Source organism: Populus alba, chromosome 2 (assembly GCF_005239225.2).
Source record: "Populus alba chromosome 2, ASM523922v2, whole genome shotgun sequence".
In the NCBI taxonomy this organism is placed as follows: Eukaryota; Viridiplantae; Streptophyta; class Magnoliopsida; order Malpighiales; family Salicaceae; genus Populus; species Populus alba.
In genome coordinates, this window is record NC_133285.1 from 8,686,409 (window position 1) to 8,706,534 (window position 20,126).

At 34.8% G+C, this 20,126-nt stretch overlaps 3 protein-coding genes across 7 annotated transcripts; all 3 read right to left on the reverse strand.

Moving 5' to 3' along the window:
- Positions 1-16: 16 nt before the first annotated feature.
- LOC118057804 (protein REVEILLE 5) lies at positions 17-5,145 on the reverse strand. 3 transcript variants are annotated; one of them, XM_035070518.2, is made up of 8 exons: positions 4,521-5,145; positions 3,668-3,725; positions 2,771-2,894; positions 2,485-2,661; positions 2,252-2,371; positions 1,417-1,526; positions 1,042-1,101; positions 17-529 (listed from the first exon to the last, which is right to left on the reverse strand). In XM_035070518.2, exons 1-8 carry the CDS (start codon positions 4,844-4,846, stop codon positions 422-424), a joined length of 1,083 nt encoding a protein of 360 aa, XP_034926409.1. In that variant the 5' UTR covers positions 4,847-5,145; the 3' UTR covers positions 17-421. The 3 variants fall into 3 exon arrangements, with proteins under 3 accessions (XP_034926409.1, XP_073263756.1, XP_034926408.1); XM_073407655.1 differs by having other exon boundaries at positions 17-572; positions 2,252-2,380; XM_035070517.2 differs by having other exon boundaries at positions 2,252-2,380; positions 4,521-5,144.
- A 4,097-nt stretch (positions 5,146-9,242) lies between these two features.
- LOC118057805 (C-terminal binding protein AN) lies at positions 9,243-15,377 on the reverse strand. 2 transcript variants are annotated; one of them, XR_012169239.1, is made up of 8 exons: positions 14,508-15,377; positions 13,712-13,880; positions 13,491-13,621; positions 11,149-11,949; positions 10,999-11,046; positions 10,270-10,383; positions 9,786-9,945; positions 9,243-9,555 (listed from the first exon to the last, which is right to left on the reverse strand). XR_012169239.1 is itself a non-coding variant. In XM_073407648.1 (7 exons), exons 1-7 carry the CDS (start codon positions 15,117-15,119, stop codon positions 9,874-9,876), a joined length of 1,947 nt encoding a protein of 648 aa, XP_073263749.1. In that variant the 5' UTR covers positions 15,120-15,377; the 3' UTR covers positions 9,646-9,873. The 2 variants fall into 2 exon arrangements, 1 of the variants encoding a protein (XP_073263749.1); XM_073407648.1 differs by lacking the exon at positions 9,243-9,555 and having other exon boundaries at positions 9,646-9,945.
- A 1,776-nt stretch (positions 15,378-17,153) lies between these two features.
- Positions 17,154-20,126, reverse strand: LOC140954149 (uncharacterized protein At1g01500). Of its 2 annotated transcripts, XR_012169042.1 has the most exons (3): positions 19,095-20,126; positions 17,609-17,991; positions 17,154-17,510 (listed from the first exon to the last, which is right to left on the reverse strand). XR_012169042.1 is itself a non-coding variant. In XM_073407296.1 (2 exons), exons 1-2 carry the CDS (start codon positions 19,779-19,781, stop codon positions 17,758-17,760), a joined length of 921 nt encoding a protein of 306 aa, XP_073263397.1. In that variant the 5' UTR covers positions 19,782-20,126; the 3' UTR covers positions 17,154-17,757. The 2 variants fall into 2 exon arrangements, 1 of the variants encoding a protein (XP_073263397.1); XM_073407296.1 differs by having other exon boundaries at positions 17,154-17,991.

Sequence of the window (20,126 nt, forward strand, 5' to 3'; positions counted from 1 at the left end):
AGTTTATTACTTAAAATTAATTAATTAACAATTCTTCATTATATGCACAAGGTTTCCCCTTAATATTATTTTGTCAATACACATCATACAGCTCCTAACTTCAGCTCCCGCAAACAAAAACCTCAAGAAACCTACAGTAATACTTGATAGAAAACACACTCAAAATCCCTACAAGATCTCCCTTGCAACGTACGATATAACTGTCCTACAATCCTGAAAAGCAACGGGAACGGGTATATACAGACACTGCAAGCTGACATAACTAGGAAGAGCACGTGCTATGGAACACACGCATATATACAGATACACTTTTAGACACTTTCACTGATTTGCCCTATCCACACAGCCTTCGTATTTCCAGATTGGCATTTACTATTTGGTGTCCACAATACAGCAAGTTCACTGAATTTTCATTGCACCTTTACATAGCTGGAATGGGGTTGCCCAAATTATCAACACTGCAATTGCTGTAAGAACCACCTGCGTTTTCTTTCTCAGAGTCAACATCATACGAAGCAAGCAGCCTTCTCTGCATGGATATCATGGAAGTTGACAGTGAAAAGGCATGATAACTAAAAAATCATACCACGTGGAAATGGGAAATGGTAAAATGAAAGTTCTTAAAAGTCATGGTAAATATACAGAGATCATGACAGGCCACCTGGAGACCAATTGGTGACATCATTTCATAAAGTCACTAGTTGAGCACCACAATAGACAATCAATGAAAAAGGAAAATATCTATACCTATGCAAGGAATAATTGAACCCTGATTTTCAAATATTGTAAAACCATAATTTTCATCATTCGAGAATAATCAGAACTTTTTGGAGTGTCCTTGGACTACCAGTGAATAAACGGAACCAGTTGTGGCATGCAGTGGTACAAATATGAATTAAAAAACAATCAGATTAGGTAAGTACGGATATTGGGTCTGATCTCATGAAAATGGGATCCTAATTCAGATTTTCAGATGGGGTAGAGGCATCACAGGTGAATGTCAATAGTTAAAAGCTTAACTGGTGTTAAACAAGTGCTTACATGATCCTCGAATTCTGGACTTGTCAAATTGATAGAGAGGTTCCTCATCAACAACACCACCTGGGAAAAGCCAAATAAATTCCCTTTAGTAAATTTGTTTTTTCCAGATGATAGGAAAACCAAAACCGGCAATTTCTTCAAACGAATACAGGCAAAACCCATGATTTTTTATGTACAAGCATAATATAGCTTCATGAAAAGAGTGTGGGGAAACGGGGGAGGAAGAAGAAAAGTTGCTTCCACCCACTTCATAAGATAAGCATCACGATTTTTTTTTATATAAATATGCTCAATCTACTCACCCCAACTGACCTACTCAACCCAACTTGCATGGTGAGAAATCATGAAGGCATAAAAGATAGAAAAACAGCTTACTGTTTCCAAATTTATCGGGTCCATCTGCTTCAATCTCTGCAAGTGATCCCTGGCATTGGGGTCAAAGACACTTCCAATGAAGCTGTAGACTTGAGCAAAGTCTGGCATAACTGCATTTTGAACAGCATGAATGCGTCATGCATAGGATACAAGAAAATTTACCAGCAGATGAGATAGCACACAAAATTCATAACACTATTTACAAGTCCAGATGCAAAAGAGAGCTTCAGATCCATGAGGCAGAAAGGGCCTAAATGCCCGCAACAACGAAGTGTGCTATCCAAGGCACCAGGGAAGCTTGACATGGCTTACACAGATTAATTTGACAGGGGTATTATCAATGAAAGCTTTATGATCAAACTGAAAAGCTAACTATCAGTTTGATACAGCACAAGCAACACTATAATTGTTTAGATACAAGAGAAAATTAAGAAGCAGCAAAGAAGAAAAGATGATATAGAAAAACTCAATAGCAACAATGAATGAATGAAAAGAGAGACTCGCGTAATATAATCATTTTCCTTCCATAAGGGGAAACAAATCCCAAATGCAAAACTTCATTTTCACCCCAACTAAAACAGCTAAAACACTTTCAACACTATTTGACGACCAAGACAACATCATAAGAAAGGCCACTGCAATTGACTTGTGAGGGAGAGACGTCCAGGTTTTCATGTTGGACTGACACAAAGGCATGGTTAAAGCTTATATGCACTAGGTTGGTAAGTCGTAGATTGGAAAGAAAAAAGGTTTTAAAAAGATAAAAAAAGAAAAAGGCCAATCATTTTCCAACTACATCTGTATCTCAACTTCAAATAAGAAACATGATACTGACCTCTCTCTGGCTTGCCCTGATCCTTATTATCAATTATTTTGCCAGTTTGCCAAGTCCTTGGGGTGCTTTCATTACTGCTACTGTAGCAACATTGATATGAAATTGTTGGCCCAGCCAAGCCTGCATCATCTGAGAAAATAAGATAATTGAAACTTTCACTTTAAAAAATCTAGCTCCTGTACAAGAAAAGAAAAGAAAAGAGGTGGGAAAGAGAGCTAGGAAAAAAATAAAACCTGTAGTCATCTGTGACATGCTCCCTGGTGGTCCAGAGTTATAACTCCAGGTAGATGAAGATCCACTGGTAATTGGATTTCCAAGATCTGATGTTGTATCTGGCCGATAGAGATATCCAGGTTCAAACAAAGTAGATGAAGATTGAAATAGCCCAGTCGCTTGTGATGCAACAACAGCTGTTAGAAAAACACAAACAAATAAAGGTTAGTCCAGAATCAGAGTCATTCAATCCACAAACTCCCCCCACCATCTCAAAGCCTTAACACAAAGGCAGAACATACTAACCACTTTTAGAAGCCTTTTGCGGGTAGGGATGAGCTGCTTTTCTCTTTGGCCGAGGTGGAGGTACATGTTCACTTGTTCCACTCTTCTGAACCTTCAGAAAGTACTTTTGTGCATGACTCCGTATCTGCCGAGAACATCCATTACATTTTACATGCAAACATTTTGATGCTGAACATGTGGTTCACTGATAACTGTGACTGAATTCAAATACACCCATACAGACACACAGAAGCACAAGAAAACAGTGAAGAATACGTAGTCCTGACCTATGCTCAGGAGGCCAAAATCCCTCGAATCATATTTGAGTTTAGGGAATTGAGAGTGGTGTATTAAGGCTTTATGTAAAATTTCCAACTTCAGGTACCATTAATATACCACATCCTAAGGACATCTCTAAAGTAAACTCATAAACAGGGAGTTTCATCACTTCTTTGATCAACTATGACCATATAACGAAACTATCTTTACCATTTTAGAAACTTAAGCTTGTATGCAATAGATAGGTGTTATGACTTTGACTAACAAATTTGTTCATGTATGATTATGTGAAATGAAACTCATAAGCGTATGTTGACAACAATATCAGATGGAAAATGTCAATAAGACAGAAGAAAATCAAACCCAAAAGGTGAACTAACCTGTCACTCAAGTATTTGCAACAGTCTACACAATCAAGATATACAAATAATCATGCAATGCTAACAAGGACCATAGCTTCCAAGTGGTAAACTTATTGAGCTTGTTATCACAAGGGAGCAATCACCTCATGAAAAAAACACACCAAATAGTAGGATTGTCAACTAATTCTCCCTCAAAGACCCTATTTTGGTGAAACATACACGGTAAAGGCCTCATCATATAATGCTTAAAGAAGATAGATTAGATTGTTTAACATACCTGTATGACAGTCTTTGACCCAACAAATGCTTCAATCTTCTTCCAATCACGATCAAATCTGTAACCAAAAGAATTTTAGGGCACACGGTCTATTAACCGACAAGTCAGAAAGCATATGCCTTACACACACATTGACATAGATAATCCCATAAAAAGCTTTATCATATAGTGACGTAACTGAATAACAATTTCTGCTTATTAAGACCAAAAGGAAGATTTTTAAAAGTTTGAATGTTAGGCATTGCAGTCAGAGCTTGATGAACGTGACAAACTGAATTGTTTTAAAAATCAGAACACACAATAACATTTTTACCAAAATAAGTGGTAAGATTCAAAATCTTTCACTTTTATTGCTCTCGCCATATTCCTCAGCAACCCACAATCTTCTCACTTCTGCATCAAACACTAAAGCCCTCGTTTCAAAAACCAAATTAAAATTAAAATTAATAATAATTATTATATAAAAAAAAAGAGAGACGCTTTCATTAACACTAGTGTACAACTGTACACCACAAAGCAAACTCAGAACCCAAACTTCGATAAGAACCCTTTATTCCCTCAGTTTGTTTTTAAATTCTCGTATTTAATCAATCACTAAAGTCCCAAGTTCAAAATCCAAACTATAATTAAAATGGAAAAAAAAATGTTTTAATTAAAAAAACCAAATTACTATATCAATCATTAACATCAAACTCAAAAAACTTTTTATTATTTTTTATTCAAATTCTTTCATTTAGCTGAGATTTTGTCAATTAAATGAAACCAAATCCAAATCTCTTTTCTACCAACCAGCAAAATAAATAAATAAAAAAGACAGAGAAAGAGAGAGGAGGAGGAGTATAATGATACTTACAATTGGAGGGCTTCTAGAAACTTGTCATGCTCCTGTTCAGTCCAGCTCTCTCTAGACTTAGTAATAGTATAAGGTTTCCGGATCTTCTTACTCGAATCCTCCGAGAACGACATCACCGTATTATTATGATTATTATTAGTATTAACCGTCGAAACTGTATTGTTACAAGTATTAGTAGCAGTAGCAGTAGCAGTATTGGATGGTGTTGCTGCCGTTGTTGTTGGTGGTGGCGGCAGGGAATCGAGACCAGGTAACCCCATATTACTATTATTCATGGGATCAAAGAAATAAAAGCCTTGAGCCGGGTTAGGGTTCACCGACACCATTGAAAGAAAACAAGAACCGACTCTGATTATTCCCCGGTTCAGGTTGTTATGGATGGTCTGGTTTTCCTGTTAAGGTTTCTGTGCTGTGTGTTCTGTTTTGCAAGAAGGAGAGAAAGGGAGACAAGAGATTGCTCAGAAGTGAGGAAACAGGAATAGATGTCTTTTTCTTTTTCTTTTTTTTTTGTTTAATTAAGGTTTTTGTGCTGAGGGTTCTGTTTTTGTAAGAGCTACGAAGGAAAGAAAAGGGAGACAATGGAACTGAAGAGAAGAAGAGATGTGTGTGGTTTATAAATGTTTTAGATTTTTGGTTTTTTTATTCTTTTCTTTAATATAGGCACACACACGTGGCAGTGTTGAGCTGTCTAGAACTGAGAGTTGGGGTGTCTGTGGATTCGGCAAGTGGCAGGCAATTATAGTAACTGTTATCTGTTTTTTTTTTCTTTTGGGTAACCGCCACAAGTCAAAAGCTGGCTGGTGCTTAAAGAAACTCTGAAATTAGGAGAGTTAAACAAGATATTGATATACAAAAAAAACATTTAAAGAGTCATTTTATAAGATTAAGATAAGATTTATATAATAAATCTTATCGAAGCTTTTGTCTCCAACATATTCTTTAGTCCAAACTAATAAATTACAGCACATGCGCACCATCAAGCATCTAATTCATGAAATTGAGTGATGCTTGTAATTTCTTTTAATAAAATCAATAACCCTTTTAATTATATGATTTTCACCCCATGAATAATCGAGAAATTTATTATTTCTTCATAAATATCTTAAGAGATATTTAAAAATATGATGATGATTGCTTTTTAAATTGTTTTTTTTTTAATATATCAAATTTTTTTTTTTTTTAAGAAATTACTTTTGATATCAAGACATCAAACGATCTAAAAATATAAAAAAAAAATTAACAAAAAAAATTAAATTTTAACCAGACTCAAAATGCTTCTAGCAGGTGCTGGGTTTGACTCACAACCAGATCCAAAAATTCTAATTTTAATTTTTTTACATATGATAAAGAAATAAATTGATAAAACTTTTTTTTATATTATATAAAAAGTTAGATGATTATAATTTTTTCATTTAAGGTTGGTTCTGCTACCTAACAGCACCTAATAGCGTTAAGTTCTGCCTCCTAACAGGTTTCACTAGCCTTTGGTCAAACTGCACAACTAGACCCAACAACTTTTATGCTTCTTGGCCACCAAACACAATGTTATTCGACCCGTCTATACAACTAGATCTAAGGTTATTTTGGATCTGACTTAATTATCGGATCCAATAGTATTAATTATGGCATTACCGTCAAACCCAAGACACTTAATATATTTTTTCATGTTTTTTATAATTTTTATATTTTTAAAAATTTATTATTAACCCACTATAAAATACAGAATAATATGCTAGTTAATTATAATTTCTTATACAAATTACCTTTACACTGAAAGATTTTGCATCGTGGCAGTATATTGGAACCGGAAAATATAATTATAATTCGAGAATCTTCACGTCAACGGTTAGGATAATGCCACGTCTGGCCCTCATCCGAAGTAACTCTTGCACCCTTCCTAGGAGACACCGGAAAAGGTTGAATTTTGAAAGTTCTACTTCTAGTACGGTCGAGAGACACCCGGGGCTTGGGATCCTCATCTTGTTTGTTTCAAATATCTTGCCTTTTCGTTTAGCTAACACCAGCATTAGTCCTCGCGGGCTGGATTATTTTTTTCAAAAAAATATGTTTAGATTTTGAAATGAGCTCAACAAATATGAAATCAAATAATTGATCATAATAAACATGCAATTTCAATAATTAAGACCGCATCCAATCTAGAATATTATATAAAACAAGCACCTCAAATCATGAGATTCAAATACTTAATAAAATAAATTATAAAACCTTTCTTTTATGGAAAAGAACTCATATATCTGGTCATTAAATCCAAGATACCTAATCTAAAAGAATTGTAAAGTTTAATTTTTTATCAATCAAATCTTAATTAAAAAAATTAAAAATATATATATACAAAAGGATTTTAAAAAATATTATTTAAAATAATGATGATTAAAATTAAGATATAAGATGAATTTTATATTTAATTGAAGGATGAAATTGAAAAAAATTAACTTAGTAAAAGGATAAAAAACTAAAAAAAAATGAAGATCAAAATTGACATAAAAAGTTAAAAATAAAATGTTGTAACTAAAGAGTAAAAATGAAAAAAATAACAACTTTTTACAAAAGAGCCAAGAAAAAAGATAAAAACCAAAACAATGAGGATCAATTGGAAAACATAACACTATCAACTTGAAATGTGGGATGAAATTGAAAACTACTAAATTTTTTACAAAAAGGTCAATGATAAAAATTCAAAAAATGAGTATTACATTGAAGAACATAATATTTGATAAATTGGTATTGCATAATAAAATTCAAAACAAATAAAACTTCTAAAAAAAACCAAGATAAAAATTTTGAAATCAAAAGAATATAAACTGAAGTTGAAATATTAACAATCAAGAGAGCCAAGTTGTAATTTTTTGGAAGGAGAGAGAGAAGAGGGTAAAAAAAAAACCCTTCAATACCAAACCGGATCATTAACAGAGACATGTACAACACCAACAACAAAAGAACACGATGACACTTCCACCACCAAAAGATGCAGGTGCCTCCCATGTGCCTCTAGATGTCATACACGTGCACCCACTTTCTTTTTTTTTTAGCCAAAGAAGAAAATGCCTTTAAGATGACTTTATAATTACAAAAAAATAAAAAAAATTGTGGAAAAGCCAGAAACGACTCTTAATTTCATGCTTAGATTTTTTTTTTATTTTAAGGGTATTTTCATAGTCTAATTGTTTATTATTTTGTATACTTGTGCAAATACCAAAATGGCCCTCCATTTCAATAATAATAGCCAAAAATCCATTGTAAAAATATAAAAATACCCCTTGATGCCAGCTTTTTTTTCTGCTTCCAATATTGTTTTGATCGTTTTACTATGCAATCAAGAAGGAGAAGGAAAAATACTTATTTTTTGCTACTCTGTTTTATAATAACAAATGAATCATGCAATAAAATCTCAATACCCTTGTAAGTCTGTTTTAAGTATTTTAGATGGAGGGACAAAAACATCATTACATCGTTCCAGTGAATACTAACAATGAATCTAAAGTTACAATACTTTACCACGAGGTTTTAATTTCTTTTAATTAAAAAAACAAATCAATTAAAAAAAAAAACCTAAGACAACTCTCTAAATTCATGAACTATATCATGAGACCAGGATAAATAAATTGATAAACAAATTTAATATTAGAGAATGAAATTAAAAAAAAAAAGAAATTCAATGTTAAAGGGAATAGTGATTTATGAGGAGGAAAGAGTGCATTCTGCTCCACAATTAGTTTATGTTAATCTACTAATATAATAATGTGAAATGCTGATTTATGCTTATGAAAACTTGGAACTAGCAAATACAATATGGTTGAAAGGGGAGTTTAACTGGTATCACCAATTATTCATCGAAAACCGCCAAGAAATTGTTCTCTGTTAGTCGCTGTATTGACTGTAGACCCCACAAATATTTTCTGAACAATTACCCTCGTAGCAACCGGCAACAAGGTATCCAAGACAACATGCTGCATATTTGGGCAATAAGAAAGTGTCGATCATGATAATAAACGAGCCTGTTTCCTACGTTATAGGATCCAAGAAATGGTTGCAAGAAATAAGATTTTCGTAGATGTTTCTATCTGGATGCTTTGTTCAGAATTTGAGCTTTGTTATGTGGCATCAAATAGAAAATAAAGATAAGACACCAAGAACAACTTTTTTTCTCAAACTGAAAAACCGATGCTATGATTTGAACTTGAGATTTGTCCTCATCCCTCTCCAGCATCAGAAGAAGATGGCGTGTTATTAGTTTATATCAAACAATATTGATTGAAATTATAATTATGAAATTCGAGTGAGAGATTTTCAGCAATTATTTTGATCATTTAATGGTCAATGCGAGACCAGCAGGCATTGATTGGAAGGAGGTGTTCAAGCACTTTTATATGAATGATGATTGCAGACGCTTTCCTGTCCCCATAGTTTTCCGCTCTCAAGCGATGCTGTGGGCTCCGAAAAACCATGTGAGATTTCACTTTGCAATTTGCAGGCTATTGGATATTCTAGCTTCTATTATATTAAGGACCAGCTGGGTCGTGCGTTACCTTCAAGGCTTTATCATTCCAAATCTAAGATTTTGAAGGTCCCTAGGGAAGAACTTGCAAAACCTAACAGCCTAGGTCTACAACCTTGATACTTGCAGACATAAGATAAAACCATTAGCATCTGTCTTTATGTATTCTGACCCTAAAAGAAAATTCTGTATGCATGCTGCTGCAATTAGCTATTAGCCCTAGCCTTTTGAGATGGCTTGAGTGCATTTAATTAAACATTACAAAGAGAAAGTGAAGAAATCATGATAAACTCGTACATCGATTTAAAAAAAAAAAAATTGGACTTTGCGGCCATCAAGGTTTTTATGGCATCATTAAACATAAAACCTGAATCAACTTATATTCATGCCTTGTGAACTCATCTACCGAATTTAGAAGTTCTTACCAGTCAAGAACTACTTCACAAGCCCGGAATCAACAACGCAAATGCAGCTACCATTAAAGCTAGAGATGATGATAAAGCATTGGTTGACAAGTACCTACCAACAGAATGGACACTTCAATGGAATTTCATTAATTCATTAAAGTAGAAACAATCATAAATTTGAAGAAAAAATGGACAGCTCTCGTAAATTATAAAGTACATTCATTTCAGCAGAAGGCCAAACATCCCATGGGCAATGGGTGCATATATAGCTGATAACTTACAAAACCAGCAAGGAAAAAAAGGAAAAGAATGCTTTACAAATTGTTTTGAGGAAACACAAACCTCAGAAGAATAACATAATGGGCAGCTGAGAAGGATAATGAAATGGGCAGGTAAAATGGTTGGGTTTCTCAACTCTTGCTTGCACAATTTAATCTAGCCAACGACTAACACCATCTTCTCCGACGGCTGCCAGAATCTCAATGCGTACATCCAAAACAGCCTGTAATTTTTATGCAAATTAAGGCAATTCAGAGAGAAAGGACAGGTGCATGAATAGTATTCTCTGTGCATGTGCGGGGTGGAAGGGGGTGGTAAGTTAGTTATGACATATTTATCAACTTTCATGAAATTCCTTCTTGTGCGTTGATGCCCCTGTGCATAAAAATGCAGAACTGAACAATCAACCTTAGCAACCATCTAATCACTGCTATTTTTTAGCACAGCTATAATTAACCATTATAAATCTCTGTTTATTAATGCTTAACAGAATTGAAGACAGTTGGAGGAAAATTATCTTGCAGCTTAATGCAGGGGGAGAGAGTACCAAAGGATTTCTACAGTTAACCAGCCGGCATTCCTCCAAAGAACCTTCCAACATCCAACTCTCCCAAACATCAAAACTGTGACTGGCAAAGACAAATTCCGTTCTTCTGTTAATCTGCAATTTTCAAGATAAAATTCAACCTTAATCCCAAGCAACCAAATAATTACATTTAATTTACTATGAAGATACTTGAATATTTGCAAGTTATGCATATATTCAATCATGCTGGAAAATAAACAACAGGACATGGATCAAAGATGGACATGCTCTTAAATGCAATTTTTATTTTTCTTCAAGAATAAAGATCACAATGAGAACAGATACAATGCCTGATAAACAATAATAACATGTATCTTGCTCTTTGAAAAAATGCAACCCACAAGATAGTCAAATCCAAAATCTGATTTTACAGAGCAAAGGTCCACTTCCCTAGAGTAAACCACCATAAAGCAGCAATACAATAAAAATAAAGATATTTATGTACCACAACAGATACAAAGGTTAAGTATGCCCTGGTTATAAGCATTTTACGAGAACTCAACATGTATAAAGAATGCCCTATCAGCCAAAGAAAAGGAACATAGCTAGTTAACAGAAGCATGACCATATAATGATCACAACTTGCCAGGACATGAACTCGGAGCAGATATTAGTTCCATCAGCAGTAACTTTTAAACATAAAGCACAGCAGCACTCTCTAGCTACTCAATCTTACAAGATATAAAGTACCTGCAATAACTTTCCACCAGCAGCAAAAGAGCGCAACCCAATTGTATCCTGCAGAAAATGTATCCATAAAAACACATCAGCTAACTCAACAGTTAAACCCATTCCCAATTACACAACAGAAAAGCAAGGAAAAATTTCTGCCAAACAAACCTTGCTTCTGAAAACAACAAGGAACTGTGCTGCAGGGTCTCTTTTCATCACATTTGACATAGCATCCAAGAACCAGCCACCTCCTTTAACTCTTTGCCTGGAGACATGGAGTGCGGAGTGATCTCTTGCATATAAAGCTATAATGTGCCCATCTTTGAGAAGCTTGTCAGACTTTCCACTGAGCTTCTTGCCTGATCTTGAAAGCTGGCCAGAAGTTGGATCTTGCGTTAATTCTATTGGTGTTTTCCTACTCCTTGAGTCTTCAGGGGATGCGAATCGAGAACCAGAACTTAACACTTGATCAGTGCCACTCATAGCGGTATCATCTTCTTGATGTGAAGTAATTTGTTTCTCTAATTGAGAAGGATCATCTGATTTCTGTTGGGATTTTTGATGGCCATGTCTTTTTTTTGCCTTCTTGCCTAATCGGTTCCGTCTTCCTTCAGTTCTTGTGGCCATATTTTGAGACATGCCAGAAACCTGAGCTTTGCTGGTAGATTCTATTGATTGACTAATGACTTTTTTGTGATAGCTTTCTAGAGTTACCTGAACATCATCTGTCAATTGCTCAACAACAGAATCCTGCAGGATACTTTCTTTGTTTTGTCTGTGAAATTGATCGCTTTCCTCACCTATTTCACTTTCTTCCTCTTCCTCGTCAGAAACGGCATTTTTTGGTACAGTCCCATCAAGGAAGAATGACTGCAGTATAGAGATGGCTTTGTCCCTTATCTCCATCCACACTTCTTCACTGTAATCTGCACTGCGTGGAAGTATCAATACATTGGGCATCTCTTTCACCTGAAGCAATAGTTTATGGGATGGATCACTCAGACTAGGAGATGCTGTATTCCAAGTTAAATATCAGACAGCATTCACATAAAATCTTAGAGCACATCTTTCCAAACATTACCAAAATCAAAGAGCACGTTCAAAGCTTTGAGACCTCAACAACTGCTGCTCGGTATATGATATCTAGGTAGGAAGTGTAACAATAAGCTAGCATTGGTTTTTGTTTAAAGACAGAAGGGACGAGAGAGAACAATACAAAGGAGTTGAGATGGAGATGGAACAGGGGTAGGTGGTAATGCACAAGATAAAGTGTTTGTTTGGTTGATGATATACAAGACAATACAAAATGTAGAAAAACTCTTTACCGTTGTATTATTTTGTTTTTATACGACACATTTAAAACACTAGACAATTTTTTTTCATTATTACTCATGTCTTATTCAATAATTTGTCAATAATAATAATATAGCTCTTTTCATTTCACATTATGCTAAAAATAAAAATATTTTTATTTCAATTTCAGAAAAATTATTCATTCAATAAATTATTAATTTATTAATTATTTTGATTTTTATGCAACTCTAGAAAAAAACATTATTTATCTAATAATTGCAATTTACTTTGGCTAATTCATTTTTTCTTTTTGTAAATATAAATTAAGAAAATTTATAATCTACTTTAGTCAGTCAGTTAGTTTTCTTCAATGTCTAATAATCGACTAAATGTTGTTCTTATTTTTATGATTTTTTCTTTTATTTTTTCTTTTTCAAATTCAATGGTAGAAATTGAATATTATAAAATTAATGGTTTGGATCTTAAGTTGGAGATAGAGATGAGAATTTTCAAATGTTTTCAAGGACATTTTTGGAAAAACATTATTATTTGTGTCTAAGACATGTCCTGTCTGTAATGTCTTTAGAGGTACATAAATTGGCTCAATTTTTATCCAGGATACGAATTCAAAAATGAGTTTTTACCCCTGTCTGCGCTACCAAGCAGGTATCTATCCTGAATGCCTTCATCTCTACTGTCTCGAGACAATAACCAAATGCCACCTAAGGGACTTTATCCTCTAAAACTTGGAAAAAGAACTTGGTTTTATTCCGATCCATAATCAAGTAACTGAAAGTTAGAAAAGAATAGAGATTTCTTAAGAAACAAGCATGCTCAAAAGTGCAATGGTTGATTTAGAACAATAGAAATCAAGTGATTAGAAGAGAGGGGGAGGGGCAACATATAGGAATACCTATACTCCACACAACCTTTTTTCAATTAAACTGGAAAGAGTGGATAGCGCTTAGCAATTTGGTTACCACTATTCTGATACTAGACATAGAGAACTAGAGGTGTTTGTCAACCTGCCCAGCCCAACCCAACTAACTTAGTTATTTGGGAGGGGGTAGAGTAGGTTATTAATTAATTATAAAGTAACTGACATTTCAAATTTGTCCACGAAATGTTATAGATACCATGAAATAACACACTTCCTTCAAACTGCTTATAGATACCCTAAAAATAACAATGTGATCCGATTCATAAATCATACATACCCATGCTTCCATCCACTGTGGTCCTTCAGCACCATCCAAGGCACAGCCAGCCAAGGTCCCATCAATCAAAAGCTGCTTTAAAGCACAATCATCCAGCAGCTGACTGCTGCCCGTATTCACAAGAAATGCCCCTGTAAGGAAGCAAAAGTGGTTCCTTCAAAATAAATACCAACAGGAAATAATTTATCGCAAACTTTTCAAAATGAGTAAGAGTAATGTACCTGGCTTTATATGCTGCAAACACTCTGCACTAATAATCTGAACAGTTTCATTAGTTAAAGCACAGTGAAGTGAAATAAGATCACTAGCAGCTAGCAAATCATTAAGAGTATCCATTCTTCGAGCAGCTGGAGGAAATGCAACAGAAGACCTGCTTAATATTCCTGGCCCCTACATAATTTGATTTGGGAAAAAAAGTGAACAAAGAGCAAGTCCAAGTTGAAAGAACAAATAAACCGTGCACCAGAAATTGAAAGCAGAAAAGCGCACAAAGCAACTCAATGCATTAAATTAGAGAGCAGCTACAATTTAAAGAACGTCAAATCCCACAACTCAACAACTTCTAACAGAATGCTTCGCAATCCTACCCGAGTTGCATCTTCCAAATGCCATTATAAGAAAGCGCCCAGCTTATCAAATATAACATCATTTATGCTTTATCAAGATTTTTATTTTATTTTATTTTATTTTTTCCATAACAAAGATAGGTAAACACCAGGCCCCATAAACAACTAATTTGGAACTATTTACAGAAACAAAATGTATTCTTTCCACATAAACCTCATAAAGTATCAAAGTGAACTTCATTTCTCATATGCCCATAAATCAATTACATCAACAAAACACGTAAGTTTTGAGTCGCTCTAACATTAAACATCAATTGAAAAAATAACAATTTTCTTCAATTTAATTCACAAGCAACAAAAACAATCTAAAGATAACATCTTTAGCACCAAAATCAACACTTAACTAAACAGCTTGAATAACTAAGATTTTTCAAAATGCACAAATAAATACCTCATGCACGTCAAAATAAAGCACACTTATTTTGAAAGCCAAGCTTCTAGTAGCCAAAGATTTAGCCGATGCAGATCTACCAACAATGCCCAATACCAGACCTCTACACCTCCTCATTCCTCTACAGAGAGGCTGTACCGAGCCGAGCCAACCCGAAGCTGACAACGTATGTCTTGATAACAAGTGCGTCCGGCGAAGCAAGCCGAGAAACAAAGCCATAACCGTGTCCGCGATCTCCTCGGCTCGAGAAGTGTCAACGTGGACAAGCCGGAGACCTAAATCGGTAGCGAGAGCCGAGTCGACGGCTCGGTCAGCCGATCCCAGGCATAGGATAAGCTGGTAAGGACGGAGACGGCGTTGGGCAGCGCGTGGGAGGTAAGCGAGGGAGTGGAGGAGGACGGCAGCCGCTGATTCAATTTTGCCATCGGAGAGACGGCTGAGAGGAACGTGTTCGATTGAAGCGACGCCGAATAAGGAGTCTTGTTCGATAGCACAATCTTCGATGCAGTTGAGAGTGACGACTAGAGGGAGATTTTGTTGTGGGGGAGGAGGGTTAGTGGCAAGGTGGTGCAGTGACATTGTCGTTGAGGATCTATTATTCGTGGCGCTCATTTACAATTTTTTGTTCAAGTTAGGGTTTAAAGTGAGGAATTTGGGGCATTTTTTGGGGTTTAATGGAGGAGGAGGAGGAGGAGAGGAAAGAGAGCACCTTTTTTTTTTTTTTTGTGAAATGAAACTTGAAAGAGAGAACTGATGGTGTGTCGTTTTTTCAGTTGGTTCGTTTTTGCTTCCTATGTCATTGGAGAGGGTGAAATGTACCTTGCTGCTCTAGGCACTAGGCTAGACTAGATCTGATCCCTGGCTCTTCAAGTTTTTGAAAACTTGCAGTAATATCCTCAAGGCTCTGCGGTTTCTTAATTTTATTTTATTTTTCTAATTTGGTTTCTTGTATAATTTGAAAATTCTTGATTTTTTTTTTATCTTAAATTAATTTTAATTAATTTTTTATATCATTTTAATATGTTAATATTAAAAATAAAGTATAAATTATATAAATACATTATTTAATATATTTTTAAATCAAAATACTTTAAAAAAATTGTAATAACATCTTGGTTTTTGAGTATGTTTTGGGAGTGCAGTAACGATTATTTTTTAAAGTATTTTTTATTTCAAAAAATATTAAAATAATATATCTTTTTATTTTTAAAAAATTATTTTTTGATATTAAAATGATCTAAAAATATTAAAAAAATTAATTTAAAAAAATTAATTATTTTCAAAAACATAATGACAAACATACTTTTTACCTATCATTGCGTGTTATTTGATTTTTGGAGAGTTAAAGTAAATTGTTTAGCTTACTCTTTAAAAACATTGCATAATGACTATTGATTTTTGTAATGTGGACCTGCTACTTACCCTCCTCCAATAAGCATACATCTCAATTGTGAAATTGTAATAAACATCAATCAATAATGTAGTTTTGATGATAAACTGACATAATCTTATCACGGTTTTATATTTAGTTGTAATTAGAGTGTGTTTGGCAGTGTGGTAGCGGTTGCTTTTCAAATAACTTTTCGTGCCGAAATACATGTCAATAATGTTTTTTTATTTTTTAAAAATTATTTTTGACATCAGCACATCAAAACGATCCAAAAAGTATAAATCGCATTAAATTTTTTTTTTTAAAAAAAAAAAAATTTAAAATTTGTTGGGAACGCGGTTTGCACCGCGTTCCCAAACGCATCCTTAATAAACAGTTTAAGCAAACTTAATCCTAAGTATAAGTAAAAGAGAAGAACAAGTAAGGGGTCTCACTCGTTTGGCCAACTCGATGTTTAACATTTGAATTTGAATAAAAAGACTCGCTTAAATAATAAAAGATTTAGATGATGTTTGAGATTATAACTCGATGTTTAACATTTGAATTTGAATAAAAAGACTCGCTTAAATAATAAAAGATTTAGATGATGTTTGAGATTATAACTCGATGTTTAACATTTGAATTTGAATAAAAAAGACTTGTTTAAATAATAAAAGATTTAGATAGTATTTGAGATTATAATAATGATTATTTTTTAAAATATTTTTTTATTAGAAATATATTAAAATAATATTTTTTTATATTAATATATTAAAATGATTAATTTATAAAAGTTTTTTTTAACACAAAAACAAACATACCACAAATAAAAAGATACAGTAAAATATATAATTAATGAAGGACCATATTAAGAGAATAAAAAAATAAAGGGACTTCTGTTATTACTAGCCTGAATTTTACCTGTATTCTTTTACGTAAATTTTTACCAATCACTGGCCTTTGTTTTTTTTTTTAAAAAAACAGTCGAGAACCTGGTTGGGCTAAGCTACACTGGAAAAAAAAAAAAAAAAAAAAAAAAAAAAAACCCTTCGTTTTTACACTTCCAAGGTGTATGGCAACAAAAGGTGAATGGTGAGAATTAAATTTTTATTTTTATTTTGTAGATGTTTAGTTAAAATGAAAATAAAAATTACACATAGCTTTATTTTCATGGAAGGAGGTGGAAAGAAAAAAAAGGGAAAATGAGAATGGATTTTATATATATATATATAAATACCTGGCTCCATGCCTCTAAGTTCCTCAGAAGATAGCAAAAATTAGATCACTAAAATAACAACACTCCCATATGTGGTTAAAAACACTTTACATTATTTCAGAAGGGCAACACGCAGCTTGGAACAAATTAATTAAATGCAAAAATGAGCGGCAGATAGAGAGCTACACAAATATATTACAAGACTCTGAGAAATATGTGCATTTTTAGAGAGGCAAACTCGCACCACCAAAAACCCATGCAGGCCTGTGAACAGGTCTGTACATCCATTGCAGGTTCATCAGACGATTGAAGCTGTCAATCCCTCCACAGCCTACGCCAAAACTCTGCCAGTCCCAATGTTCAAGCAGGTTCGCATCACATCCATGTGGACCAATATAAATCATGGTCTGATAAGCAGCTGGAGGAATGAGAGGAAGAACTTTAAGCTGGTCTCCTTGTCAAGAAAGATCTTAAAACTACAAAACAAATATACTGTACAAGCTCCACGCCATTTACCAGAACTCACGCTTAACAGATCAAGCCTGCCTTATCTGCTCCACATCTTCGACATCATACATTGAGCAATATTACAGACGTGCTTCTAAATTCTGAAAGATTTGTAACTGTTTTTGTTCATAGACGATAGCGAGCAATCAGACGGAAGTTCATAAAAACCTCCTCCTAAAATTCCGGGTACTTGCTTGATAAGAGCGCATAAGCAGTCCAACACCAATCCCAACACCAAGGCACATCCCAAGGCCAATTCCAACACCAACTCTCACACCAGCATTAAACCATGAAAGTTGTCCATCCTCACCATAATACATGTCTTGAGAGTAGTATCTGTTTCCGATTTTCTCATCTGAATCATAGCCATCGTCACCTTCGGCTTCAGTAATCTGCACAAGGGGGGCCGATATTAATGAGACGACTGGAATAACACAAATTATAGATGAGGGAGTGCTATTCCAAGTAAACTGAAGCGTCAGTAACCTTTCCAAAACACATCATCATAAAACCTCCCTAGAAATATTGAATCATGTTTGTCCTAGCACTGAACCTGAGCAGTTATTCACATCATGGATTCATATTGATTAAAACATGAAAAAAGATGTCCCCAACAAGCTTCTACGGCTGATCCACAGTTGAATATCTTGAAGACCATGATTCCTTCCTTTGAGCAACATGCATTTGCATGATTTATTTTGATAAGATAAAAGCATACAATCCAGTTCATTTATGATCAACCCCCGAGTTGCGCACAATGTCATTGACTGGCATACCTAAACAAGGGGTAATAATTACAAGAAGGGAGATGCTTGTTGTATACTATCATCTTAACATCTTCCTTGGCCTTCTCTGAGATCTAAATTAACTTCACATCATATATTACAGATATTGAGTTAACAAAATATATTCAAAATTTTCAGATTCTTAATGGCAACAGGTGTTTTTTCACTCCATTTGCTTGCGTATGCCAATCATGGTCTTACTAGCTACCTTCTCCCTCTCACCAAATAATCAAGTAGTTCAAGAATCTGTTTCTCACAAAATGCAAAAAAGTGGGTGCCCTTGGTAGATTAAGAAAACAAAAATCGTAATGCAATTTTAGGTTCGCAGGAAACAATTCAGAACAAGGACCAGCAGATCTAATGCACTGATCCTTGACCACATTGCAAAACTACAACTTAAAACCATACAAATCAACATCAAAATCCACATTACCTGCGATATACAAAACTTAAGAAACTCATAATCAGAATTAACTCAAACCGGGCAACTTCAATTCACATTAAGCTACTACAAAAGGCAATCAAACAAAAGCCCACAACACTCACAACTGCACCTCCATGCAATATAACAACCAATACACAACAGAAAAAGACCTGCATTTCCTCACTTAACATTCTCTAGAACAAAACAACTTAATTTCCAATCATTGTATTTCCGATTAAAATTCCAAACAAAGAGAGATGCATTAATGAAAACAAGATAAATTTACCTGAACTTTGCGTTGTCGAACCAACTCATTACTAATAACACCATTTTGCTTCCTATTGTCCAGCTCCTCATCCTCTGGAATCGCATCAAGCATCGCATACCTAGAAGCTTTCTTCCTCGGACTAACCAAAATGGTCTTCGTCAAAATCACCGGAACACCTCCACAACACCCAGCAATATAAACCTCGATCACGGGCGCCGAAACCCCCAATTTAAACACCGATTTCCCTTCAAAAACACTAGTCGCCACACAGCACTCTAAACACCACCCTGTCTTCGCATCATTCTCCAAACCCCCCACACTCCCATTATTCCCCCACGATGTCGTTTCAATCCTCTCCAACGACCCACACAAAACCATATCCTTGTTATCCAATACTTCGAATTCAACCCCGCAGGTGACTCGCACGCTGTCCGTGCTAACATACGTGACCTCTGACAATTCCTTGTTGAGGCGGTCGCGACGGAGGGTTAAGGAGGCGGAATCAGCAGCGGGGATTTTTGAGCCGTTGATTTCAAGTGGAGTGCTGATTGAACGACCGAGATGGCGAAGGGTTAGGTGGTCTGGTACGCTTTCGATGACGCAAGGAGTTATTCTTACGTAGAATAACCGGACTTCGAGCCATGAAGATGATTTGTTCGTTATTAGATTGTTGTAGGAATGCGATTCGTTGTGGTTTTGATCCATTGAACCCTAATTAATTCCTTCAAATTGGAATCAGAAATGGGGATTTCCGGATTTTTATTTTTATCTTTTTTGGTTAAATCATGTGAAATTTTATTTTTGGAATTTGGGAGCGAGGATTAGAAGCAATGTTTGTGGGGGGAGGGGGGTTTTTTTTTTTTTGGAGAGGAGAAGGGTTTTGAATTTGAATATTTACGTGAGAAATCAGGGCTTTTAAAAGTGATTTTGTGTGGATGTTGCGAATGCGAAGGACAGAGACACACCAGGTCAAGATTTTTCGAGAAGAAATGGTGAGGAGTAGGAGGAGGAGGAGGAAGAAACTGTGAACTGTAATTAACTAGTACGTGT